This window comes from Callorhinus ursinus, unplaced genomic scaffold (genome assembly GCF_003265705.2).
Source record: "Callorhinus ursinus isolate GAN/ISIS: 27379988/994484 unplaced genomic scaffold, GSC_fseal_2.0 scaffold9, whole genome shotgun sequence".
NCBI lineage: Eukaryota > Metazoa > Chordata > Mammalia > Carnivora > Otariidae > Callorhinus > Callorhinus ursinus.
This window is the reverse complement of record NW_027397071.1, coordinates 2,221,369-2,247,662: the sequence shown is the minus strand read 5'-3', so window position 1 is coordinate 2,247,662 and position 26,294 is coordinate 2,221,369. Positions and strand designations below refer to the sequence as shown.

The following is a 26,294-nucleotide window of genomic DNA, read 5'->3' as shown; positions in this document are numbered from 1 at the left end:
TACTCTGAAAACTATAGAATACTCATGAAAGAAATTGAGGAAGACACAAAGAAATGGAAAAATGTTCTATGCTCATGGATTAGAAGAACAAATATTGTTAAAATGTCTATGCTATGCAAAGCAATCTATAGATTCAATGCAATCCCTATCAGAATACCATCAACATTTTTCACAGAGCTAGAACAAATAATCCTAAAATTTTTATGGAACAAGCAAAGACCCCAAATAGCCAGAGGAATGTTGAAAAAGAAAAGCAAAGCTGGCGGCATCACAATTCCGGACTTCCAGCTCTATTACAAAGCTGTCATCATCAAGACAGTATGGTACTGGCACAAAAACAGACACATCGATCAATGGAACAGAATCGAGAGCCCAGAAATGGACCCTCAACTCTATGGTCAACTCATCTTTGACAAAGCAGGAAAGAATATCCAATGGAAAAAAGACAGTCTCTTCAACAAATGCTGTTGGGGGAACTGCAAAGCCACATGCAGAAAAATGAAACTGGACCACTGTCTTAAACCATACACAAAAATAGACTCAAAATGGATGAAAGACCTAAATGTGAGACAGGAATCCATCAAAATCCTAGAGGAGAACACAGGCAGCAACCTCTTTGACCCCGGCCGCAGCAACTTCTTGCTAGACACAAAGGCAAAGGAAACAAAAGCAAAAACGAATTATTGGGACTTCATCAAGATAAAAAGCTTTTGCTCGGGCACCTGGGTGGCTCAGTCGGTTAAGCGTCTGCCTTTGGCTAAGGTCATGATCCTAGGGTCCTGGGATCAAGCCCTGTGTCGGGCTCCTTGCTCAGCAGGGAGCCTGCTTCTCCCTCTCCTCCCCGCTTGTGCTCTATCTCTGTCTCTTGCTCTTTCTCAAATAAATAAATAAAAATCTTCAAAAAAAAAAAAGCGCTTTTGCACAGCAGAGGAAACAGTCGACAAAACCAAAGGACAACCTACAAAATGGGAGAAGATATTTGCAAGTGCCTTATCAGATAAAGGGCCAGTATCCAAGATCTATAAAGAACTTATCAAACTCAACACCCAAAGAACAAATAATCCAAGCAAGAAATGGGCAGAAGACATGAACAGACATTTCTCCAAAGAAGATATCCAAATGGCCAACAGACACATGGAAAAATGCTCAACATCACTTGGCATCAGGGAAATACAAATCAAAACCACAATGAGATACCACCTTACACCAGTCAAAATGGCTAAAATTAACAGGTCAGGAAAGGACAGATGTTGGCAAACATAGGAGAAAGGGGAACCCTCCTACACTGTTGGTGGGAATGCAAGCTGGTACAGCCACTCTGGAAAACAGTATGGAGGTTCCTCAAAAAGTTGAAAATAGAGCTGCCCTATGATCCAGCAATTGCACTACTCGGTATTTACCCCAAAGATACAAATATAGTGATCCAAAGGAGCATGTGCACCCCAATGTTTATAGCAGCAATGTCCATAATAGCCAAACTATGGAAAGAATCCAGATGTCCACCGACAGAAGAATGGAGAAAGAAGATGTCGTGTATATATATATATATATATATACACACACACACACACAATGGAATATTACTCAAACATCCAAAAAAAAAAAAATCTTGGGGCACCTGGGTCGCTCAGTCGGGTAAGCATCTGCCTTCGGCTCAGGTCATGATCCCAGGGTCCTGGGATTGAGCCCCACATTGGGCTCCCTGCTCAGTGGGGAGTCTGCTTCTCCCTTTCCTACTCCCCATGCTTGTGCTCTCTCCCACTTTGTCAAATAAATAAATAAAATCTTAAAAAGAAAAATCTCGCATTTGCAATGACATGGACGGAACTAGAGGGTATTATGCTAAGCAAAAGAAGTCAGAGAAAGACAATTATACGATTTCACTCAAATGAGGAATTTAAGAAACAAAACAGAGGAGCATAGGGGAAGAGAGGGAAAAATAAAACAAGACAAAATCAGAGAGGGAGACAAACCATAAGAGACTCTTAACCATAGCAAACAAACTGAGAGCTGCTGGAGGGCGGGGGTGGAGATGGGGTAACAGGGTGATGGACACTAAGGAGAGCAAAGGATGTAAAGAGCACTGGGTATTATATAAGACTGATGAATCACTGACCTCCACCTCTGAAACTAATAATATACTATGTTAATTGAATTTAAATTAAAAAAGAAAACACCTGAAAGAAATGGAATGGCTTTATAAGGTCCTTGGGATAAATCAGGGAGAAATAAAGTGCTTTTAAATTTAACAAAACTATAGATTATGCTTTAATTACAAATATAGTAAAGTAAAAACTTCATAACTCTGTCTTTCCCTGTTTGTACTTTTAGAACCTAACTTCGCCGAGAGGCACTAAAATTACAGCAGGAAGATAAGGAGCTCTGAAATCAGATGTGCACCTGAACACTGGTTTCACCACATATTAACTGTGACCACTGATAAAAATTAACTTTGAATTTGTGCATCTACAAAATGGAGACGATATCTTCCTCCATGGATTGTCATGAAGAATAAATAAGAATACGTTTTATGTAGATCATTTAGCAGATGTAGGCTCCTTGCTTATTTCTCCTGTCCTTCTATGTCTATCAGTCCAAAGGGGTTTGCCTTACTTTCTTTGATGCTGCTTCTGCAAGGCTGCCTCTGATAACTGTCCCTGAAGGATCAGTCTTCTTTGCTTGTCAATATCTCCTTCCATTCGAGCAAAAGCATGAGAGCCGATGAAAGAGAGGTCAACTCCCAAGCCTTCAGCCTCCTCTTCTTGGCTGTCTGTAACAAAAATACTATAACTAGAGAGCTTACGACAAAACCTGACAGTAAATGCTACATTGTGAATGCTGCAATAGGGATGACGGTGACATAATAAAAAAAACTGGGGTTGAGGGAATATTTTTGAGAATCAAACTGAAATCAGATTCAGGTATCTGAAGAACTGAAATAACACAAAAAACCACCTGTCCCTGTGTGACAGAAGTTTTAGGAATACATGAAATCAAATCAAGGTGACCTGGGTATAACCTGAGGAAGGAAAGAGCAGAATGTAATGATAAGCAAAAAGATAGAATTAATTACACTGTATGCAGGTTTAAAGAAGGGCTATAGCACTGCATCTAACAAAAGAGAAATATAAAGAGCAAATGTTTGGGGTCATTTATCCAGAACTACTTAAGGAGGGAGCACATGATAAACTGACACAAAAACTGGACTCCTTTTGTCAGATAACTCTCAATGGCAGAAGGCTGGACCAGGACTGCAGAGTAGGATCCACATTCACTAAGGTATGTTTTCATTCTAACTTAGCATCCTGGTTTTCTACTGTGGTCATGCGGACATAATCATCTGACCCATAAGAGTTCTAGTTTTCATCACAAATTAATAAATCAACTTTCTAATCTATCCAGATGATCATTTTATGTTTGGCTAGAAGTCAGTACTTTGGGAACAGGTCATCTATCTCTTAGTGTGTTCCCCACTGCTTTACTAGCTTTGTTAAAAAAAACAAAAAAACCCAACTTTTTTTCCTTAAACAACAACAAAAAATGCCTTGGACCATGGGGAGCTTCCCAAGGCAATGCCACTACTTGAAACCCAGTCAGGTGGGCCATCCAGCTGGGACTTTCTTATATCTATTTCAAGCTCCTTAAACTGTGACAGGCCAATGGCTGAGAAGAGTGTGCTTTTATGAAAAACACCCATGAACAAATCACGTAAAACTGATTTTACATCTATTTTAACAGACTGAACATTCTAATTGAAAATATTTATGAATACTAGGTCTTACATCTATGAGGTAATTAAACACTCTCTGAAAATGGTGGACACAAGGAACCCTTTGGTTAATGAGTTAGCCCAGCATTATGATCTCAAATTGGGTTTGCAATTATTACTCCTTGTCATACAAAATGCATTTATGCGTTTAGGAAAAACTATATTCTACGGTGGTGGTCATGATCATGAGGATTTCCAAATAACTCTGGGCATACCCTAAAGTACATGGGTAGCCCTCCAGCAAAGCTTGGTTCAGACATTTCCTGATGGTACACCACTTATAATTCCCTCCATTTGACTTAAGGCTGTGTACTGGTGATAAAAAGGAGATAAGCAGCCTTCTACAGATTTTAACTTGATGCTCATTTAAAAGTGTTCACAGTAGGAATCTCATAGTAATTCCTAAGCTGCTGAATTTTCAGAGCAAGTTCTAGCACTGAAGCTTGTGAGGCATGTCTCCACACAAGGAGTTATGACCTTAACTGTGTACCCATGAAGATCAATATTAGCTGTCATACAGCACAGATTCAGAAGGGCTCCCATCCTACCATGATCTACCATGGCTTCAAACTACATGAGAATATAACCTAAAGAAACAAAACAAGTGTTAATGGTATTCTTGTCTTAGTATTTAATATTAGGTCTGGCTTTTGGAGGATACTGTTGAAGCTGCTGAAAATTTTAGATGATTATGTACTTGATTACTGTCTCAACAGGGTCCTGCATACAACTATAAACTTCACGAGGATGCAAATGTTGTTAAATCCACCTCTGGATCTCTACTGCCTAACAGACTTGATGGGTGTGTGTGTGTGTGTGTGTGTGTGTGTGTGTGTGTGTGTGTGTGTGTGTGTGTGTGTGTGTGTAAATATATATATATTTTAACTTAAAAGACTAAATTTTAACAAGAATAAGACTCTAAAGACATCTAAGTTGGTCTTGAACTTAATGTCACACCCATAGAGAGGTCCCTGAAGGTAGACTGGACTTTCTCCTTTTGGTGGGTTTTATCAGTCCCCGATAAAACAGGGAAATTAAGAAAAAGGAGAACTCACCCTCCGGGGCACCAGGTTTTTCACTTATTCTAATCTGTCGTTCAGGTACCACAGGCTCCCCTTCTGCATTTCCAATATCTGCAGGTAGGTATGGCAATGATCGACATTCCTCCCTTAGTGACCTTGGGAAGTACAGAGGTAGCAGCTTTTGGTAAGTAGCCTGTGTCAGAAAAGCAAGACATTCTGTGAAAAATAATGAAGTAACGAAGCACGCAAGCTTAGTCCTGTTCCAGACACCGTGAAGACAGCCTCCCTCAAGAATAAAAACCTAAGCTCAACTAGATGCTATCTGGGACCCTCAAGCAGTTCTTATATTAAGGGTCAGGATACTGTCAGGTGGTCAAGTTAAACGTGACTGCCATCCTGGCAAATTCAGGTCAGCGAACCTGGAATGCATAAATCCTGCCACTCCTGTCCTATTGTCATTTGCCCCTCCCTTGGAATATCTTTATTTATTTTTTACGATGATTTCAAGTTTATCACCTCCCATAGGAAGCATTTCCTAACCCTGTGCAGGCTGGAGTTCCTATCTATTCCATACCTCCATTAATGTACTTACCATAATTATCATAACTTATCTGAATTGTCTGTCCCCACCAATAGACAATGGATTCCTTGAGGACAATGACCCTCACTTGTTCACTGGCATATTTCCAGAATCTAGTGTAATAAACCTGGATGCTATAGACACTCAATAAAAGATCACTGAATGAATAGGTAAACCAGACAAAACAAGAGATAGCAAACAAGCAAATGAGACTCATTTTAGCAATTTCAAAAGTATTTATATATCATGTATATAGCTATTAATACCATGAACGGATATTTCACATGTATTAACTCATTCATCACTAAACTCCTGTGGTATAAGTACTACTAATACTCCTATTTTATCAAAGCACAGAGAGGTTAAGTAACTTGCCCAAGGTCACAAAACTGCAAAATAATACAAGCTAAACCGGATGGAGCATACTAAAACTAAATAAAATTTAAAAAGGGTTAAAAAAATAAATAAAGCCATTAAAAAAATAAAGAGAGTTAAAAAAAACATCATTTTCTAAAATGGCTCTAAGTGAAATTGAAACATACTAAACTTAATTACACACAACAAAACAAAACAAAACACAAACCTCACAATTTAATCAATGCTAGTCACTAGGCTAGGCTGTCATGTTTCCAGGCAAGGTAGACCCAAAGCTTTTCCAGCACAGCAATTTTCTAGTTATACTGCCCAAGCACCCAGTACTCGGATTATAAGGTGATGCCTTGAGAGGTTTTAAGAGCTAATACAGGGAGCAAAGCAGAACTACTCCACCTTGTGAGATTTCACTAAGTGAAAACAGCTTAGCAGTAAAAACATGATCAGAATGCTCCTTCTTGACTTGTTTTTAGTCTCTAATATGCATTCTTTTCAACAAAGGATGGTAAGCCCCACTGCCAAATACATACACAGAAACCGAGGATTTGCCCGCTGGCAATTCAGTAAATAGAGAATGATGAGACAAAGGCAAACAAGTAAAAATGATTTAAACAATGAAACATAATTACAAAATACCTCTTCTAGTTCAGAGACAGCAAATACTACTTTTTCAATGGTCTCCCCATGAATTTCTAGGAATCTCCTTACAGTGCCTAAGGAAAGGAATAGAAAAAATGATGCAATAAATAAGAAATACCTGTGTGAAGAAAATTCAAACTCTTCGAAGTTTTATCTTTATAATGGATCAGTACTCATTTCAGTCAGGTCTCTGCTCAGTGACACCTCATAAGTGAAGGCTGCCCAGAGTACCGTATTTAAAAATCCTTCTCTGATTTGCTTTCCTCCAGAGCAAATATTATAGACATTTTGTGGAGTTTATTTTATATCTTCTCTGCCCTCCCTGGCCCATCTGCTAGAACGAAAGTACCTCAACAGCAAGAGCTTTATTTTATTTACTGCATTACTGCCAGCTTCTAGAACAGTGCCTGGCCATAGAAGATGCTGATTCCAGACAATTCTTCCTTACCCAGTATATTTTTATTCCCTGGGGCCTCTCTCTCTGATCACATTCATTTAGTTAACAGTGACCTACTCAGCACTGCATCCCTGTCAAAATTCCATTGACCAAAGGTGAATTATTTTTTTAATTTCTATGTTATTCCTGATTCTTCCCTATCAATTTCCTATCAATGAAACCTAATGGCCTTTTCTTAGTCCCTACCTCACTAGAGATTTCTCTAGCTTTAGTTTTATGTGCCCATGCCCTACCTTTTAAAATGTTGTCCTCCACGTTTCTGTCCTCCATATTTATTTTCTTGACATATATATATATATATATGTCAAGAAATAGATCAATTTTGATATCAATTCTTGATATCCATATATCAATTTTTGATAGCAATATCATCATTATCAAGCAATATATATATACGTATGTATATTCTCTTTAGCTCACCAATTTGCTGGCTTAGCACCAATGTAACTATTGATATTCTCAAATCTTTATATTCTGTTTTCTGAGTAAAAGAGCTAATTCCCTACTGCCTACTGGGCATATCTGCCCAGGTAACCCAGAGACCTCAAACTCCAAAGGTCTGAAACTGACCTCCATCTTTACCCACCAAAATCTGTTCCTCTACTTATATTCTTTTTTTTGTCACATAGCAACATCAAATCACTCATCTGAGCTCAAATCCTGAATTTTTTAACACTTTTTTGACCTCTCCCTTCATCCTGCATTTTCAATGGGTTATCATATCCTTTATTTCTACTGCTATTTCTAACATCCATTTCTTCTCTCTTTTGGCTGCTCTCAGGATCTTAATGCTCACAAAGCCTTCAGCAATAAGCTCTTGTTTTCTTGTTTCTCTCTTTTCCAGGTCTACATATTCACTGTTGCCTGAGTTACCTTCCTTCCCTTGTCACCCTCCTTACTAAACAATTCTGAGGCTCTGCACTGCTTGTAGATTAGGATCGAAGTCCCCAGCAAGGTTTGCCACACTTGGCCTCAACCGGCTGCCCCTCCAGTCCTGCCCTTTAGTCCGCTTTCCCACTATTCCTCCCACAGGGCTTACTTTCAGCAAATTGGATTCTTTGCTGTACTCAGAACATTCCAGTTAGCTTTCATGCTGCCCTGCCTCTGCCTGCATGGTCACCTTTGACTAGAACACCATTCATTCACCATGACCTTCTATTAGTGAAGTCCTACTCATTTTTCAAGATCCAGTTCAAGGCCATCTGGTTTGTACAGAACTCCATCCTTCCTTGTGTTCCTTCTATAACGGGAATGGCCCTCCATTTGTGAACTTCTCATTGCATTTTATAGCTAGACTGTGAGCTTTCTGAAGGCCAAGTATATCTTACATTAATATTACCAGAACCTAGCATATCTTAAGATATGGCACACAACTGTTCGAAAATAACTGGCAGCTGAAGTAACATTTTATGAGTCTGGTTATCTACATATTGCTTACCTTGTTTACTACTGTATCTCGAGAATCTAAGACCCATTTGTTGAAGGACTAAATTATTTAGAATTCTCCCTCTGTTAGGTGACAAATTTATTTTTCATTTCTCTATTCTGCTTTAATGATTTTCTAAAATTGATTTTTCCAAAAGGGATTTTCTTTTATTTTGACACCAAGGTTTTTTTTTTTTAAGATTCTATTTAGAGATACAGTGTGCGCGAGCCTGTGTGAGCAGGGGGAAGAGCAGAGGAAAAAGGACAAGCAGACTCCGCACTGAGCACAGAGCCCAACATGGGGCCCGATCCCACGACCGTGAGCTGAAACCAAGAGTCGGACGCTTAAGCGACTAAGCCACCCAGGCACCGTGACAACAAGTTTTACTTAATGTTCATATATAGTGGTTTCCCAGCATACTACTGTAGGATTTCCACTGGAAGACAAAATACAATACCAGAGAATAACCAAACTGAATCCCCTCAGCAGAATTCATTAAGAAAAGTAATTCTGCAAAAAGGAGAAAAGAAAGAGTGATGTCATAGCTATAAGATTTTAGTACCAACTGCCAATTCAAACGGTTTCTTTCAGTTTCATCTGTGCACTATTCTTTGCAACCAACCAGGATGTCATGTACCTAACTTTTAGTGAAAACCCTTTAACTGGGGAGAATGACATCTGGGGCATTAAAATTCCCAACATGGAACCACAGTGAGAACAAACAGCGTCATCTTTTTTTCTCACCACTGTATTCTCTTTTCTATAGCACAGGGTCTCCTCCACAATCACTCAAAATTTTGCTGAATTAATAAATAACCTGATAAATTTATTTCAACACAGAGGTTTCTTTAGGCTTCTAATGGAGAAGAATTGAACTGTACATGAACCAAGAAAAAAAAGACAGTCTTGAGATATCTATCAAGAGGATATTACTTAGGTTTCAAATGAAATAAATTTTGGTAATAGTTTAATAAGTAGGAAAGAGTTTGGTACTAAGGACTTAGAGTTACTTATTAGATTTGTTCTTGGCCCATATATGCTGTAAAGTATACAAGCCATTAGTTTCCCAAATGCTCAGAAAGTGTGTGAGCAAAGGCCACAACTGTTTATATGTGCGTTTTTTTTTTTAATGAGAATGCTACGGTTTTACTATCAGATTTAAGGTGCAGTAAGTCAAATAGGCCTTATAAAATATAAGTTGACTTGTCCATCTTTACGTTTTCCATTTCATCTGTGCTAATTCAATTCTTAGAAACTGCTTCATCAAAGTCCCTTAGGCCACTGTTGATTTTCACCTGCTCTTACTACAATTACTGCTCAAAGTTAACACCTCTCGGGTAGATCGAGTGATTTATCAAGTGATCTAGTTTGGGAAACAGAGCTGGTGAGACTGGTAGAACTGGGATCAAAAACCAGTCTTCTGGACTCCTTTTTCAGAGGCTTTTCTATAAAATGTTGCTTCCTCTTTGAATTCTGACCTATATGATCACTTTAATAATAAGAAACAGAGACATAAAAAAAGACTTAGCTCAAAGTATGGGATGATGGGGCAAGGACTAAGGAATCAGAGAATGTCAAGACCTGCCAAGAGCTTTGCCAAAAAGAATTATACAAAGGCAGGAACTTTGCTTTGGTAAGGCACCATTCAGAATATATGCAGAGTATTGATAACATAAGAATTTCCTACTGAAGTAGTTTAACCTCAAGCGTAACTGATCTAGTATAACAGAGAAGTTACTAGACTTGGGAGTCAGGAATCTGCATAACCTTGAGAACATGATAAATTTCTGAGCTTATTTGTAAAATGGACACCTGAAACACAGGGCTGTTGAGGAAACAAAAGGGAACTTCTTTATGCCTTTTTAAAACACATATTTCTTAAGCAAGTATCATATGTAAAGCATTCCTGACATATGAAAGCACTGGAAATGCAAAGATGAAAAGATTTCTGCTCCTCAAGAAGCTCAGTCTAATATATATAAATCATAACTATAAAATATTAAATTTACCATAAGATCCTTGACTTCTAAATCTTAAATCTTAGAAGTAGCTAATTATTAAATAGGATTACTTATGTCATATTTCACCCTAAATTCTAGGCTATAGACTAATAATAATTTTATACATTGGAATATCTCACTAATTTTTTGGTGGATATAAAACTTTCAGCTCCAGTCCTCTTTAAATTCTAGAGATAGAAAGGGGTCATAAAGATCATTTGGTGTAGTTTTCCTCTTCAATGAGGAGTATCTGCAACAGATGGTCATTTAGTTTCTGCATGAATATTCCCAGTGACAAGAAGTTCACTTAAAATACCTTTCCATTAGAGTCCTATCTCAAGTGGGACCAAGTCTCTTTCCTTGTGACAATAGTCTTTGACCTGCCTTCTACCATTGGAGGTCTTATCTACAATCCTTACCAGAATCTATGAGCTTCCTGAAATCACACACAAATTCCCTCTTTATGTACATTCCTCTGGGGAAAGGGTCCACAGCTTTCCTTCAGCAGATGCTCAATGTAATTTACGATGGCTCCCAAAAGGGTTCAGAACACTGCTCCCAAAATGTAGCATAGAATAAGTTCACAATGAGACTCTTTTAGACATTTGAAGATGAGAACCATATATGCTAAAACGATGCATGGTCTTCTTTAGGAGAAATACCACTAATGTTTCAAACTGTTTGCTCTCCAGTTTGTCAGTGTCTCATATTAGATAGGACACCCAGAACTACATACAAATGTGTAGATGTGGTCTGAACCTGCATATAATACAGTGAGATCATGGGTTCTCTAGAGCTAAACACCCTATTTTTATATCACATATATGACATTCTGTCTCATTATGATTGAGTCAATTTATGTACAGCATCCCAATCCTACTTACAAAGTGCTCAATGTATGCACAGCATCTCCAATGTTACTTACGAAGTGCTATGTGTGTTGCATCCTCTAAAGGATAACCTCGTTTTGCAGAATTGATGACACAGAATCCCACAGAAGACATTGATTGCTCTCTGCAAACAGAAAACACAAACCACCAACATTCATAATACATACATATGTAAATAATTTAAAAATGCAGCTCAACTTCTCTTTCCCTACCCCCTCAACAAATCTATTATAACAGGTAATCCAGTTATACTTTTTAATAATTACATCAATATTATAATTGTACCATTTGGGGGAAATATATTCCAAGTAAAGACTGAGTAAAATGGGAACAGGTTAAATTCTTTAGTCACCCAAATCCACTCCTTTTATCCTGCTAAGTATGTGAAGATAATTAATTTTATCTTCAGAGTCCTCTTATGTGATTTAAATCCCTCAAAACTGACTTCCACAGCTAGGTTTCATTCTGAAGCTGGGGCCTTTCACCATATACGGCATGCTGCGTCCAGGAAGTGAGGGAGCCATACTTGGCCAGCTGAAGCACGTTTCTGTAGCAGCTGTACAGGGAACTCTCAGCAGCAGTGCGGTAGCGGCTCTTGTATTTAGGTCCCACTGTGTGGATGATGAACCGGGCAGCTAGATTAAATCCTTTCGTCAATTTGGCTTCACCTGTCCGGCAACCTGGAAACAATGGAGCGTACATAAGTCATGGAGGTGTCAGGAAAAAAAAAAAAAGGTGACGAAACAAGGCATGAAACAGAAAAGTAGTAAGAATTTTGAGAAATTTCAATTAAAAATATGGATCGAACACCAACATTTATCTCTGTTCCCAAAATGACAGTGAAGCAATATAATAGGTATAAGAAACAGAGACAAAGAGAATGGGAGAGGACACGAAGCAGATCGGCATCATCAGAATTTTGGAAGGCAGAAAATAAGTGCCTAGAAATAACTCATTTAGCAAGCAGAGAAACCTAACTGCTCGTAGAAATAGGGTCACCAACAGGAAGCAAGCTGGTTTGTAATGAAAGGCAGTGTTGGATTCAAGATAGACTGCTTTGATTCAAGTCCTGAGTCTACCACCTTCCTGCTGTACTACCTGGGCAGGTGCCTGGCCTCGCCATGCCTCATTTTCCTAATTCCCTAATTAGGAACACTACTGGTATCCTACTCCCTAATGGGAATACTACTGGTACTTACTTCACAGGTCTAGAGGAGTTAATACATGCAAAGTACATACATGCATTATGTATCATTCTAATTGTTGTTATTATTACAGAACACTAGAAAGGCTCAAAAAGTGGAGACCTATGTACTTCTAAAAGCTATGACATGAAGTGGAACTAAAGAGAGGAGGCTGAGTTAAATTTGCATAGAAACAGTCAAATCTGCAAGAACCTTTTCCCCAGCCAGCACAGCAAGGTGATGATTTATCACCAGAGCAGTGGGAAGGTTTACTCTCTAGAGATGCTGAACTAGAGTTTCTGGACCCCAGAACCCCAGGCATGGCTGAAAAGACGGGATTTAGTTAACGTGTTACACTCAACAGTGATAGCTCTAGCCTTCTGCTCCTAATTGGCTTCTGAAACACAGACACCCACACTTACACCCCTGAAAGATTCCTTTCCAGGAAACTAAGAGGCCCAAACCAAAGTACTCACAGATTGTGACAACTAAACAACAAAACAACAGGGCTCCTGCTCATCCTCTGCTTCTAGATCCACCAAGCAGTAACTCTTGCCCATGCACACAAAGCTTCCCTTCACTTTCTCAGTTCCTCCCTCATAAATACAATTGGCACACTGACACTCAAGGATCACCAGGAAGTGAGCAAAGCCTCTGGCCACAGAGGCGTCAAAGCAATGCTCAAAAAGGAGAGAATGCAACTCCCAATACCATAATCACTACTGTCAGAGAGGTAAGAGAAGATATGGTATCTCTGAAACAAAAACAGAATGTAATAAGGAAGAAATATTCAGAGAACAGGAAGAAGTGCTTATATAATTTATAGCCAAATAAAAAACATGATAGCAGTAACAAAAAGTTCAATAGGTGGGTTAAAGCTAAAGTTAAGGAAATCTTCCAGAAAATAAAAAGCTGGAAAATAAATAATACATGAAAATTGGAGGGTTAAACAAGGAGGTACAACATCCAATAGAATTTCTTCAAAGAGAGAACAAAGAATACAGAGGGAAGGAAATTAGGAAAGAAATAAAACAAGAAATTTTCTGGAACTGAAAGTTTCTATACCAAGGAGCCCACAGGATACCCAAACCACACCAAGGCACCTCACTATGAAATTGAGAACACTTGAAATAAGATGAGATCATAAAGTTTCCAGAGAAAAAAACAGTAACATACAAAGCATCAGGAATGAGAATAGCATCCGATTTTTCAAGAGCAATAATAAAAATTGGGAGCAATGCCTTAAAAAACCTGGAAAATGATTACCAACTTAGAATTTCATTTCCAACCAAACTTCTAATTAAGTATGAAGGTAGAAGATCTCAGCAATTTTGCCCCCATCCATCCTCAGAAATCTCCTGGTAGATTTACTCACAGAAATTAAGGAGTATATCACAGAAGAGAAAGGCACGAGATCTAGAAAATGAGGGGATCCAATCCACTAAACAGAAAAAAGGATTTCCTAGGATGTTAACTCTACAACAGGTATAGAGAACAGTCTAGAGAGGAAAGAGGCTGGGGGATTCCAGGGGGTACCGTATCAAGAAAAAAATGGAGCTGAAAGATAAACAGAAGTTTTGACTTTTGAGAGGTTTACAGTTATTTAAAAGTCTGGGATTGAATCAGTAAGTTAATTAATTAGAAAATTAAGTAATCAGATCAATAATTTAGAGGAAAATAATTGTACAAAAAGAACACTAATCAGTTTTGTAATCAGTGGTGAGTAATATTTATACATTCACAATGTTAATGTTGAATGCGGATTTAATAAAAATTTGACAGGCCAATCTGGGAAAGTGGTGAAGAGGGAAGAAAATGTGAGTATTTTATGTATAGGCAAATGAGGGGAGTGGATGAACAAGAGTTTAATCTTTAATTTCCACAATAAGAAGTCAACAGACAGGGGGAAAAAATCAATACAATAGTTGTAGTGTATTATATGGAAACAGAAGGTAAATAAAATAAGGAACTTAAAGGTTTGAAAGTAGAGGTCCCTGGAGAACAGGAATCAAGGCAGGAAAGGGAAAGGCAGAGAACTGTAGCTTTCCTTTGTACATAAAATTCTTTAACTTTTAAAACCACATATACATTGATCTATGAAAAGCCATAAGCACAAAGTGACACTCAAAAAAGAGAAAAGCTTTTGGAAAACCGTCATTTGGCACCACTTGAGGCAGCTATTAAACCAATTCTTTATTTTGAAAAATGGTAATTAAAAGAAGTAAGCATTTACCCTGCCCTCTTACAGAAACTGTAATCCAGAGTAACCACATGTCAGTTATTGAGGAAAGACTCTACAGGCATGTAACCATGGATATAATGACAGGTTTTAGAAAAATACAACTTCACAATCTTAATGAAATTACCGACTCAGACAAGGACTATATAAATAGTTGCTAAAACCATTATGTGAACGTGTGACAGAGAACTGGACATTCATGGAGCTTAAATAACCCCATATTGATTACTTTTCAGTCACAAAGGGTAAAACAACTATATAAATAGAAGAATCAAGTTGTCATCACTATTCTATAACAGAGAACCATCCTAGTGTTAGTAATGGTTCACTAATGGGTCAATCAGATTTTATACATCTTCCAATTTGATACATTAAGTATACAATACAATAATCACCTATGGAATGCTTAAGCCAAACCTGATTCCATTAGATATAACTTCTAGATTATAGGAGATACAAGGGATAAAGCAACAAACCAAATGGCACCTCAGGGTAATGAGATAAATCCAGAAGGTGGGCCATCTTGGAAAACATTTTAGCCTAGTACTCAACAAATTAGTGTCATAAAAAGGGAACTGAGTTGGATGAGAAAAAATTTTTTAAGATACAACAATTAGAAGTATGACCCTGGACTGGATATTAGCTTGGACAAACTAGCTGCAGAAGGCATTTCAGGGTCAACTGGAAATTTAACATATGATTTGGGTATTAGATGAAGTAATTTCTGAAACCAAAAGGTGGAATTCATTTGCTGAAGCAGAATGCAGAACAGTATGTGTACAATTATCTTATCATAGATAAGGACTGTATACATATAATTATTTCATGCTGGTAACAAAATATTTAAGAATGTATGCATATACCCACATATACCTACAGAAAGATCCAGAAGAATATGTACTATAGGACTAGTACTGGTGATCTTCGTGTGGTGGAAATGTTAAGTTTTCATTTATTTTGTAGCCTCTGTGCATATAATTTCTACAATTTACATTTATTGCTACTGTAAGTAGAAAACAATTATTCAAACGAAATATATATATTAAAAAAATAAAGCAAGCAAGCAAACATGTATTTGGGCAGTCAGTTTGCAGAATCAATCCTGAAGATCTCTGAGGGCAGACTACAGAAACAGAAAAGAATTGCTAAGTGTTCAGGATACTCTGGTTTTGGGAATCCCACCTTTCCTTTAATAATTGTTAACCAAAACTCAGAACTCTGGAGACTAGATGTAGGCTAAGTACTGTTGCATTGCTTCCCAATCTTCCATTTGTTCTTTCTAAGCCGATTTCTTCTAACCCAAAACCCAAATCCTGACATGAGTATGAACAGTTAAAACACAGGAAAGTATTTTTAATTCCTGTAAAACAAAGACAAATTTACTGAGTAAGTTCGAGTTCACTCCAGCCATAACTCTGTCCAGTGCATTTTTTACCCCTGACTACATCCTCCGCTAAGGAGCACCTGCTGCAATGATAACCTGAATATATCTGAGTACTAAAGATTAATTAGGGCTCTCCAACTTCACTTATTTCTCTCTAAATCCCGACATCCACAGTAAGAAACACAAAAGTTGTCTTAATGTTTACAGCAAAGAGTTCTATTCATAAACTTAGCAATCAAAAAATGTAGTATATGTCTTCCCATCCTAGCAAACCTGTGCATTTAATACCAAGTGATGGAACATTAAAGCAGCAAAACTATACAGTGATCCTGATGGGAGAAGAAAGTATTTTTCTCATTTTGCACAAGGAGATACTTACACTACTTAAGTATTTAATATTTAAGTATTTAATTACATGTATTCTTGCCCAGAAACAAGTAGGCGAATTATCAGACGCTATTCTGACCCTAAAGCTGAACATCATTTATCAATCTCTCTCTTATCACACATTCTTTACCAAAACAACAGCCCCACACAGCTTTAGGTTCATAAAATTCCTAAATTCAAGGACTGGACATAAGACTGAGATACAAACACACACATTTTTTTTTTTTTTAATTTGGATATAATAGGCCAAATCTGCCCAATTCATTTTTAGGAAGCTCTATTTCTTAGAAAACTTTCTCTAAATGAACTGAAATGAAGTTTTATGTATCTTCCCACCAAGGATTCTAGGAACACAATAAAATTATGTCTCACTCTCTTCAGTATGAAGCTTTTTCAAATGTTTGGGGAATACAATCATGTTTCCCTCAAATCTTCTCTGTGCCAACCCTAGCCCTTTAAACTATATCTTCAAATGATACAGTTTCCACAGTGTATACCATGCTAATCATTTTCCTTTAGGTGTACCCCAGTTTATTATCACTCTTAAAAAGTAGTAATAAAAATAAGATGAATTCTGACTGTATACTACAGGTCCTACCAAGACAGAATAAAGGACAGACATTCTTGACTCTGATGCTATACTTCTTCCCCCCACCGCCACCAGCTCTATTGAGGCATAATCAACACATAACACTGTATAAGTTTAAAGTGTATAACATGATGATTTAAGTATACATTGAGAAGTAATTACCACAATAACGTTAGTTAACACATCAACATCTCAAATAACTACCTTTTTCTTTTAACAAGAACATTTAAGATCTACTTTCTTAGCAACTTTCAAGTATATAACACAGTACTGTTAATTATAATCACCAAGTTGTACGTTATATCCTCAGAACTTAATCATGTTATAGCTGGAAATTTGTTTCCTTTGACCAACATGTCATTTCCCTTACTCTCCGGCAACCACTATTCTCCTGTTTCTATGACTTCAGCTTTTTTTAGGTTCCACATATAAGTGAGGTCATGTAATATTTGTGTCTTAGTTCACTTAGCATACATAATACCATCAAGTACTATGCATGTTGTCACAAATGACAGGACTTCCTTCTTTCTTATGGCTGAATAATATCCCATTGTGTGTATGTGGTATTTTATACCATATGATGTGTATACACTTGTGTATGTGTGTGTGTGTGTATATACATACACACACACACGTGTAGATAAATGAATAAAGAAAATGTGTATGATCCTTTTAATGTACTGTTAAATTTGGCGTGCTAGTATTCTGATGAAAATTTTTGCATCTATGTTCATCAGGCATATAGGACTGTAGTTTTCTTACAGTGTCTTTTTTTTTTCTTTTAAAGATTTTATTTATTTATTTGAGAGAGAGAATGAGATAGAGAGAGCACGAGAGGGGGAGGGTCAGAGGGAGAAGTAGACTCCCTGCTCAGCAGGGAACCCGATGCGGGACTCGATCCCGGGACTCCAGGATCATGACCTGAGCCAAAGGCAGTCACTTAATGAACTGAGCCACCCAGGCACCCTCTTGCAGTGTCTTTACCTGGTTTTGGTATTAGGGTAATGCTAGTTTTGTAAAATGAGTTTAGAAGTGTTCTTTCCTCCTCAATTCTTGGAAAAACTTGTGGAAAATTGTTATTCTTTTTAAATGTATGATAGAATTCACCAGTGAAACCCTCAAGTTTTAGGCTTATCTTTGTTGGGAGGCTTTTGATTACTGATTCAATCTCCTCACTCCTTTTGGTCTGTTTAGATTTTGTTTCTTCACGATTTGGTCTTGGCAGGCTGTACATTTCTAGGAATTTATCCATTTCTTCTAGGTTATCCAATATGTTGGCATATAACTGTTCACAGCAGTTTCCCATGATCCTTTGTATTTCTGTGGTGTCAGCTGTAATAATATCTCCTCATTCATTTATACTTTTATTTGACTGTTTTCTCTTGGTTAGTCTAGCTAAAGGTCTATCAATTTTATCTTTTTTAAAATCAACTCTTTTTTCACGAATTCTTTCTAGTCTCTATTTTATTAAATTTCTGCTCTAGAGTTTATTATTTCCTACCCTCTGTTAATTCTGAGCTTACATTATTCTTCATTTTCTAATTCCTTGAGGTTTAAACTTAGGATGTTTATTTGAGACCTTTCTTTTCTCTTAATATGTGGGCATTAATTGCTATGAATTTCTGTCTTAGAACTATTTTTGTTGCATTTCATTTTTTTCAAGATACTTTCTGATTTTCCTTTTGATTTCTTCTTGACCCACTGATTGTTCAGGAATGTATTAATTTCTTTGTACTTGTGAATTTTTAAATTTTCCTTCTATTACTGATTTCTAGTTTCACACCATTGTGGTCAGAGAAAATACCTGATATGGTATCAATCTTCTTAAATTTGATAGGGCTTGATTTGTGGCCCAATATATGATCTATCCTGGAGAATGTTCTGTGTGCGCCTGAGAAAAATGTTTATTTGGTGTTGTTGGATGGAATGTTCTGTATATGTCTATTAGGTCCATTTGGTCTATAGTATAATTCAGGCCCTTTGTTTCCTTATTAATTTTGTCTGGATGATCTACCCAGTGTTGAAAAGTGGTATTCTGTGGTCCCCAAGTATTACTGTATTGCTGTCTGTTTCTCTATTTAGGTCAATTAATAGTACCTTAAATATTTATTTAGGTACTTCAATGTTAGGTACATACATATTTACAACTGTTACATCCCTTTGATGAACGGACCCCTTCATTACCATATAGTTACCTTCTCTATCTCTTGTGACCAATTTTGACTGAAAGTATATTTTACCTGGCATAAGTATAGCCACTCCTGCTCTCTTTTGGTTTCCATTTGCACAGAATATCTTTTACTATCCTTTCACTTTCAACCTATGTGTGTCATTAAAAAGCTAAAGTGAATCTCTTATAGACACTATACTGTTGGATCTGTTTTTTTTTTTTTTATCCAACAACCACTCTGTGTCTTTTGACTGGAGAATTTAGTCCTTTCATGCTTAAAGTAATTATTTCTAGGTAAGGAATTACTATGGCCCTTTTGTTAATTGCTTCCTGGGTTTTTTTTTTTTTTTAAGTTCCTTTGTTCCTCTCTTGCTGTCTTCCTTTGTGATTTGTTTTTCTTACTGGTATGCTTTAATTTCTTTCTCTTTATCTTTTGTATATCTATTAAAGTTTTTTTTCTTTGTGGATACCATTAGGCTGACATAAAACATCTTATATACATAATAGTCTATTTTAAGCTGATAACAAATTACCTTCCTCTATGATGCTGTATTTCTAGTGATATAATCTGATGTTAGTGTTCTCAGTAGAAATGAGACATTATCACCACTGAATCTAGTTAGTTAAAGTCCCAGAGAATTTCTAGTCATTCATCTGCTACTTAAAGGATGCCTCTACTATTCTTGTTACAGAACACATGGAGACCAATAAGACATACAGTCTCTGTCCTCATGGAGGCCAAAGTTTAATGGGAACGTTGTCATCAGGTAAACAATTTATGAAATTACAATTGTGATAAAAGCCCTAAAGAGAAGTACTACAGGCTGGGAGCATTATCATGGGGAGACTGGCCAATTCTGAAGTAAATGGAACAGTGCTTTGAGGAAGAGATGTAAGCAAAGACTTAAGAATAAGAGTTAAAAACTGAGAGAAAGAGCAAAGTACATGCAAAATTGAAAAGGAGCTAAACATAGCAACTGGATATCAGTTTGGTTCAATATGTTAAGGAAGGGAAAAGGGGCTGTGAAAGGAGCCTGGAGGCAAGTGACTGAGACCTTGCAAGTCCTTGGGGAACCAGCTTAAGGAGTTTGCATTTTAAGTCTAATGGGAGGGCTATGTGGTTCAAAGCAGAGAAGCAATAAGAAGGGATTTACAATTTAAAAAGCAATGCTTCCTATATATGGAAAAGAAATTTAGGTAAAGAAGAATGACCAGCTGAAAGGGAAGCCATGGCTGTAGTCCACAGAGGGGATGATGGCACCATAGGAGATTTTTGAGGCAGTGGTGATAAAGAGATTCAAGATATATTTATGGCTTGATGACACACTTTATGTGGCAGATAAGGAGGAGGAAAGAGTTAACCCTGAAGCTTTTTGCATGAAAAATGAAAAATGGAGTGAATGACAATGCCATTTCACTAACAGCAAATATTTTCTTATATAATAAGGGTTGTCAAACTGGGCTTCCCCACCCTGAATTTGGATAATTAAGGTTTTAAACTTATTGCAAGAGTTTTATATTCATCCTTCTCAATTTTTTTTTTTTTTGGCTCATACTTGCAGTCAGTTCAGAATATTTAAAATTCTTTGTTCTAACACCCAAAATCTCCTTATTAACTCCTCTCAGCTTTCTATCACACACAAATTTTGGAAGTCACATTTGTAATCACTTATGAAGTTGTTACCGAAGATGCCCGCAGGATGGCACTGAATCATCAAACAACTGAGGCCTATAGCTAACACCAGCAATTACACTAAACACTTAGAATGTGCCTAGCGCTTAATGTTCATTATTTAATTTGGTTTTCACGATATTGTTTCCAACGTCAAATACTCACTGAGCCCTTTTATGTGTAGGAAACTGCCCATTTTAGAGAGAAGGAAACTCAGGCCCAGAGGTGAAGTTAATTGGTTTTACATTTCACCATTAGTAAAGGGCAGAGTTATAACATGAACTCCTGCTTAGAGGCTCTCAAACACACGCTGTTAAATTCTGAGGTTTCATTTGTATCCTTGTATTAAATTTTATTACTTCCTTTTTCTTATCCCCAAGCCCAGCTCTAAGGTATGAGAATACATATACACACATACACATGCACAGGCCATAAGGAATTCTTCCAGACAAGCTTCTCTATTACCTTTATCAAAGAACTTCTCAGTATTATCTGTACTACATTTTCTAATTTCTGCATGTTCTTCATGGTATCATGTTTTTAGTTTGAGGGCTTTTTCTCCCCTCCTTCTGCTATTATAGAGTTCAGCTTCTTGATCAGATAATGTAATTCTTCTCTATCCCCTCTTTCATAGAGTCAGCATTATTATGTATTCCTGTTCAAATTCTAATATCCTTATTAGGTTAGAAACCAGTTTTCACTGTTAAATGATAGAGGTCAAAGAAATCAAGATTTTATACAGGTGAGATTTGTTGTTTACATTTTAAGAAACATTGCTGTATTTCATAAATAATTTTTATAAAATGGGATCACTGAATTTCACAATATTCTATTTGGGCTCAAATAACAGTAACCTGGTTTGCCAGGCTGGTAATTTAAGAAAATGAATGCAGATAAAGTAAGTAAGATTCTGAACTAATAGAACTCTTCCTGTCCCCATTTCCGATGAAATATTCTCAGAAGAATGTTCTGGTTAAGGAAAAAGGAGCAAGTATAAAATTAATCGAGAATATATTTTGCTCTTACAATGCATTTTGGTTTTATCAATAAGTTAATTGCATTTCCAAAGTGCAACAACTGCTTTCCACGAGGCATATGAAAAATTCTCTATCAATATCAAATCATGATAAAATTTTTCAGTTTGGAGAAAGGATAGTTGTTTCACAAGGCTTATTAATGCAAGAAAAATATATAGCCAAGAAAACACTACCAAAGATTTAACTGGCTACAGTGATTGTCATTTTCAAATTCGAGAACATGACAGAGCAGTTTACTGAGGGTAAAGTCTCAGTGTTCTGCTTCTAACACAATGTGGGGTTTTCAAAAGCTGTTGTTTATGAAGTTTAAAACAATAACAAAACAGCTACATCTACTTAGTATTCTCACTAAATGCAAAATATCCTTCTTCAAATATCAAAAATAAATGTTTCCTAAGCAACAATATACCTAGGAAACCTCACTCACCCTTAAGTTTGTGGAGGTCCTCCTTCAAATCAGGTCCTGCGAGCATGAAGATACTCTCTGACACAGGGTTCTTATCTGTAAGATTTTCATTGCTCGTATTCACAATGGCTGTACAGTTCAGTAATGCTACATCTCCTTTCCTGAGGAAATGATAAACAAATGAACAAGTGGAGAAGAGGAGGGAGATAAGAAAACTAACTGCTAATTCTTTCAAAACATTCTATCCTCACTCCCCTTACAACGTTGGTTTTGGTAGCTCACAAGCTTAAGCAACAGTAGAAAAGTAGTTCTGGACTCAGGAAGACTAATCTGGCATCTTAGAACTTTAGTGCAAATACTACAACCCTGAAACCCACAGAACCTTCATGTGACTCCTTTGCTTCTTCTGCATTTCTCTTTCACTGTAATAGAATGCTTATTATATAGCTAAAAGTGGTTGGTTTCAAGAGTATACCACAGCAGCATTATTTATGATGGCCAAAAAGTGTCAACAACCCAAATGTCTATCAACTAATGAATTGATAAAGTGATCAATGTGATAGGTACATCCGTACAATGGAATATTATTTGGCCATAGAAAGGAATGAAGTACTGATTCATACTCCAACATGGATGGACCTTCAAAATGTTACACTAAGTCAAAATTGATTCCATTTACATGAAACGTCCAGAATATACAAATCTATACACAGAGAAAGTAGATTAGTGGTTGGCTGCAGCTGAGAGATGGGTGAAATGGGGAATGACTGCTAGTGGGAACAGGACTTTGGGGTGATGAAAATGTTCTAAAATTGACCGTGGCGATGGTCATACAACTTTGTGAATATACGAAAAACTACGGACTTACACAATTTAAACTGGTGAATTGTGTGATATACGAATTATATCTCAATAAAGCTTTCTTTTTTTTAAAAAAAAAAAAGGTATTACTACTAATAGTAATATCTTGATTGGGGTGATCAAAGTGAGAGAGCAGGTTCATGGATTCATACATGTCAAAATTCACCAAACTGTACACTTTAAAAATGTGCAGTTTACTGTATGTCAACAATGCCTCAATAAAACGTAAGTATAAGTGAAATAATATATCAACAATGTTGGGGCTTACAAAGAAGAGTTTCAAAGAAATTATGGGAAAAAAGTTTAGAAGAAATTATCAGAGTATTGTATCACGGTATGATTTAATCAAAGAATTACCAAAGAACCACTTTCCCATTGATATTCTTATTGTAAAGAAAAGGTGATCTAATAGTGTTTTCCTGAAACGTTTCAGCTGCAGTATCAGAAGTATCTAATTCATCTTCCCACGAGTCGCCCCAGCTTGGTAGTGTATCCACATCCACAAACTGGGAAGGTGCACCCAAGGGATCCATGGAATGGGAACTTCAGCTTGTCTTTCCCCAAATTCCTCAGCAATTCAATATTCACGGCAGACTTTAGCTTAAGAGAAAAGAAAGAACTGTTTTAATAGAAAAATACAGATACTATTTTACTTCTATTAGATCAAAAAAACAAATCTCTACTGTGAAATGCTCTAATAGGACATTGTGTGATTAGTTTCTTAAAATACTCCATAAAAACCAATATACAACAAAGAATTGCTGTAGCTTCTCTAAAACAGGAAGAAAGGGAGATTATTTCAGCACAAATTCTTACCAAAGAATCACGGCCATTAAAATAACCACATGGCCCACCAGTTCTACTTCCCAGAAACACAGGACAATTCATTCAACATTCACTGAATGTCTGCTATTGGGGGAGGGGGGCTTGCTAGGTGCTGCAACAGATATAAAGATACATAATATGGACAATTTAAAGAGTTCAATCAAAAAAAGTAAAGAGTTCAGTCTAATAATAATATGGAGATAAGATCTTAATGATAACTGAGTAAGACAAAATGAGAAGCAGGGAGGTTCCTGCAATCAAGTAGTAAGAGTCAATAAAAGTTTGAATTTAGTAGGAAAAGCTGATGGAGAAGGCATGGATTTGAGAGGCCACATATAAAGGAAGAATTAACAGGATTAGGCAATTTATAAGATGTGGCATGAGACACTGATGTAGTAGGATACTGGCTGTACAGAAATACAGAAATTGGAAGAGGAGGGTGATAGGAAGACACACAGTATCAAGTATTACAAAGAGAAGAAAGGATATTTAATTTGCCAAGAAGTCAGATAGCTGTTTCAGTAAAATGTAGATTCATTCATTCACAAATCTTTGTAAGCATCTATTATGTGTCAGGTACTGTTCTAGGAACTGGGGATACACTGGTGAATAAGACAGAGCAAGTCCATGCACTTACTGAGCTAATGCTTCCTGGAGAGGAGATGATAAACAATAACCAAACAAGCAAGCAGGTATCCAACAGAATGACTGGAAGCAATAAGTATTATGAGAAAAAAGGTGCTATTTGAGTAGAGAGCTAAACAAAGTGAGAGATCAGGCCATATGAAGCACTGCAGAGTGTTTCAGACAGAGGAAATAGTAAGAGAAAAGGCCCAAAGGGCAGGAAGGAGCTTGGTGTATCCCAGGAAAGGCGAGGAAACTGATCTGGATAGAACTGAATAAGCTAGGTAATGAGTGGTAGGTTATGAGGTTGATGAGAGAGGGAAAGGCTGGATGATGCAGTGTGTAAGTCCTGATAAGAAGGTTTGGTCTTATTGTAAATATGGGGGGAAGCTGTTAGAGGATCTTGATAGGGGGAATGACTTAATATAAGTTACACTTTGTCAGATAACTCTAGCTGCAGTGAAATCCAGTAGGGGTGAGAGTACAACCAGAGATGCACAGAAAATGACTGCGGATTTAGGTGAGACGGTGACGAAGGTGAGGAGAAATGGTTGGATTTGGAATGTATTTTGAAGGTAGAGTCAATAAGACTTGCTAAATGAATATGAAGGGTGAGGGAAAAGAACAGAATCAAAGGTAAGGTAACTCCTAGATTTCTTGCTTGAAAGAAAGCAACTGAGTAGATGCTAATTCTATTTACAGGGAAGGGGAAGGCTGGAGTAGGCTGTGTGGCACAGTGACAATCAAGGTCATTCTTCCTCCTGTGTTTCTGCATGTGTGAAGTTTGAGATGCCCCTCATTCGGCCAAGTATTGATGTCAGACATGCAATTGGCTATATGAGGCTAGAGGTCAGAGGAGAGGTCGGGCTACGCACGTAAATATGGAAGACTCAGCCTTTGGGTGGTATTTAAGGCTACGGGAACTGGATATGATTACCAAGAGACACAATGCAAATGGAGAAAAGAGACTGGAGGGCTGAGTCCTAAGGCAAAACTTACAGGCTGGAAAGAGGACAAGTCAAAAAAAAATGAGACAAAGAGGATCGATAAGACAGGAAGGAGCACCAGGAAAGTATGGCAGTCTAAAAGCAAAGTGAAGAAAGTGTTTTGAGGAGTGCTTGAGAAGGCTCAATAAATGCTACTGAAATGTTGAGTAACAGGACTGATGACACATCAGTGGGTCTGCTAAGGTAGAGGTCATCACCGGTAACACCGAGCAGACAAACAATTAAGAATGAAAGCTGGCATGTGAACTTCCTGTTAGAGAAGTTTTTTTGTGTGATCCTAATGTGTGTTATTAGAGGCAAGGAGAACAAATACACCTTTCTACATCTAATTCCTTGGTGTTTCTTGCTGAGAAATGTGAGATACAAAGTGGAATGAACCATGGATCAGGCACAATATGTTAATTCCTGTACCAGCACCGTGCAGTAGGAAATGTGATCATTTATTTAACAACTGAAAGGCCTTAAAGATTATACCACGATAAAACTGTATAAGAGGATTATTCTTATTTGATACAAAAAACTCTTGAGATTATTTTGAAATAAAGAAATTTTATCTAGAAGTTGGTGTTTAGTCCATCCTTTGAAACTAGAGGCAACCATGAGATCTGTCGATTTGTTAAAAAGTATTCAAACCTGAGCTGGACAAGCTGCATAGAGGACAAATAGAGACTACATTCATTTTCCATGGCTGAACTGCCTGAAACTCAATGGAATGACACTTCACAGAAATTCATACTTTAAAAAATTATTCACA

The 26,294-nt window shown here is 37.1% G+C and overlaps 1 protein-coding gene across 2 annotated transcripts in view; it reads right to left on the bottom strand.

The window, feature by feature from the left end:
* Positions 1-26,294, bottom strand: part of GDAP2 (ganglioside induced differentiation associated protein 2) — a 69,080-nt gene that overhangs the window by 37,229 nt on the left and 5,557 nt on the right. For both annotated transcript variants that reach the window (XM_073896067.1, XM_025872535.2), the window contains exons 2-8: positions 23,442-23,684; positions 22,245-22,384; positions 11,682-11,835; positions 11,191-11,279; positions 6,380-6,456; positions 4,825-4,984; positions 2,614-2,770 (exon numbers count right to left, since the gene is read on the bottom strand). In XM_073896067.1, coding sequence (XP_073752168.1) covers positions 2,614-2,770; positions 4,825-4,984; positions 6,380-6,456; positions 11,191-11,279; positions 11,682-11,835; positions 22,245-22,384; positions 23,442-23,617 — 953 coding nt within the window. In that variant the 5' untranslated portion in view covers positions 23,618-23,684. The remainder of the gene's footprint in view (positions 1-2,613; positions 2,771-4,824; positions 4,985-6,379; positions 6,457-11,190; positions 11,280-11,681; positions 11,836-22,244; positions 22,385-23,441; positions 23,685-26,294) is intronic.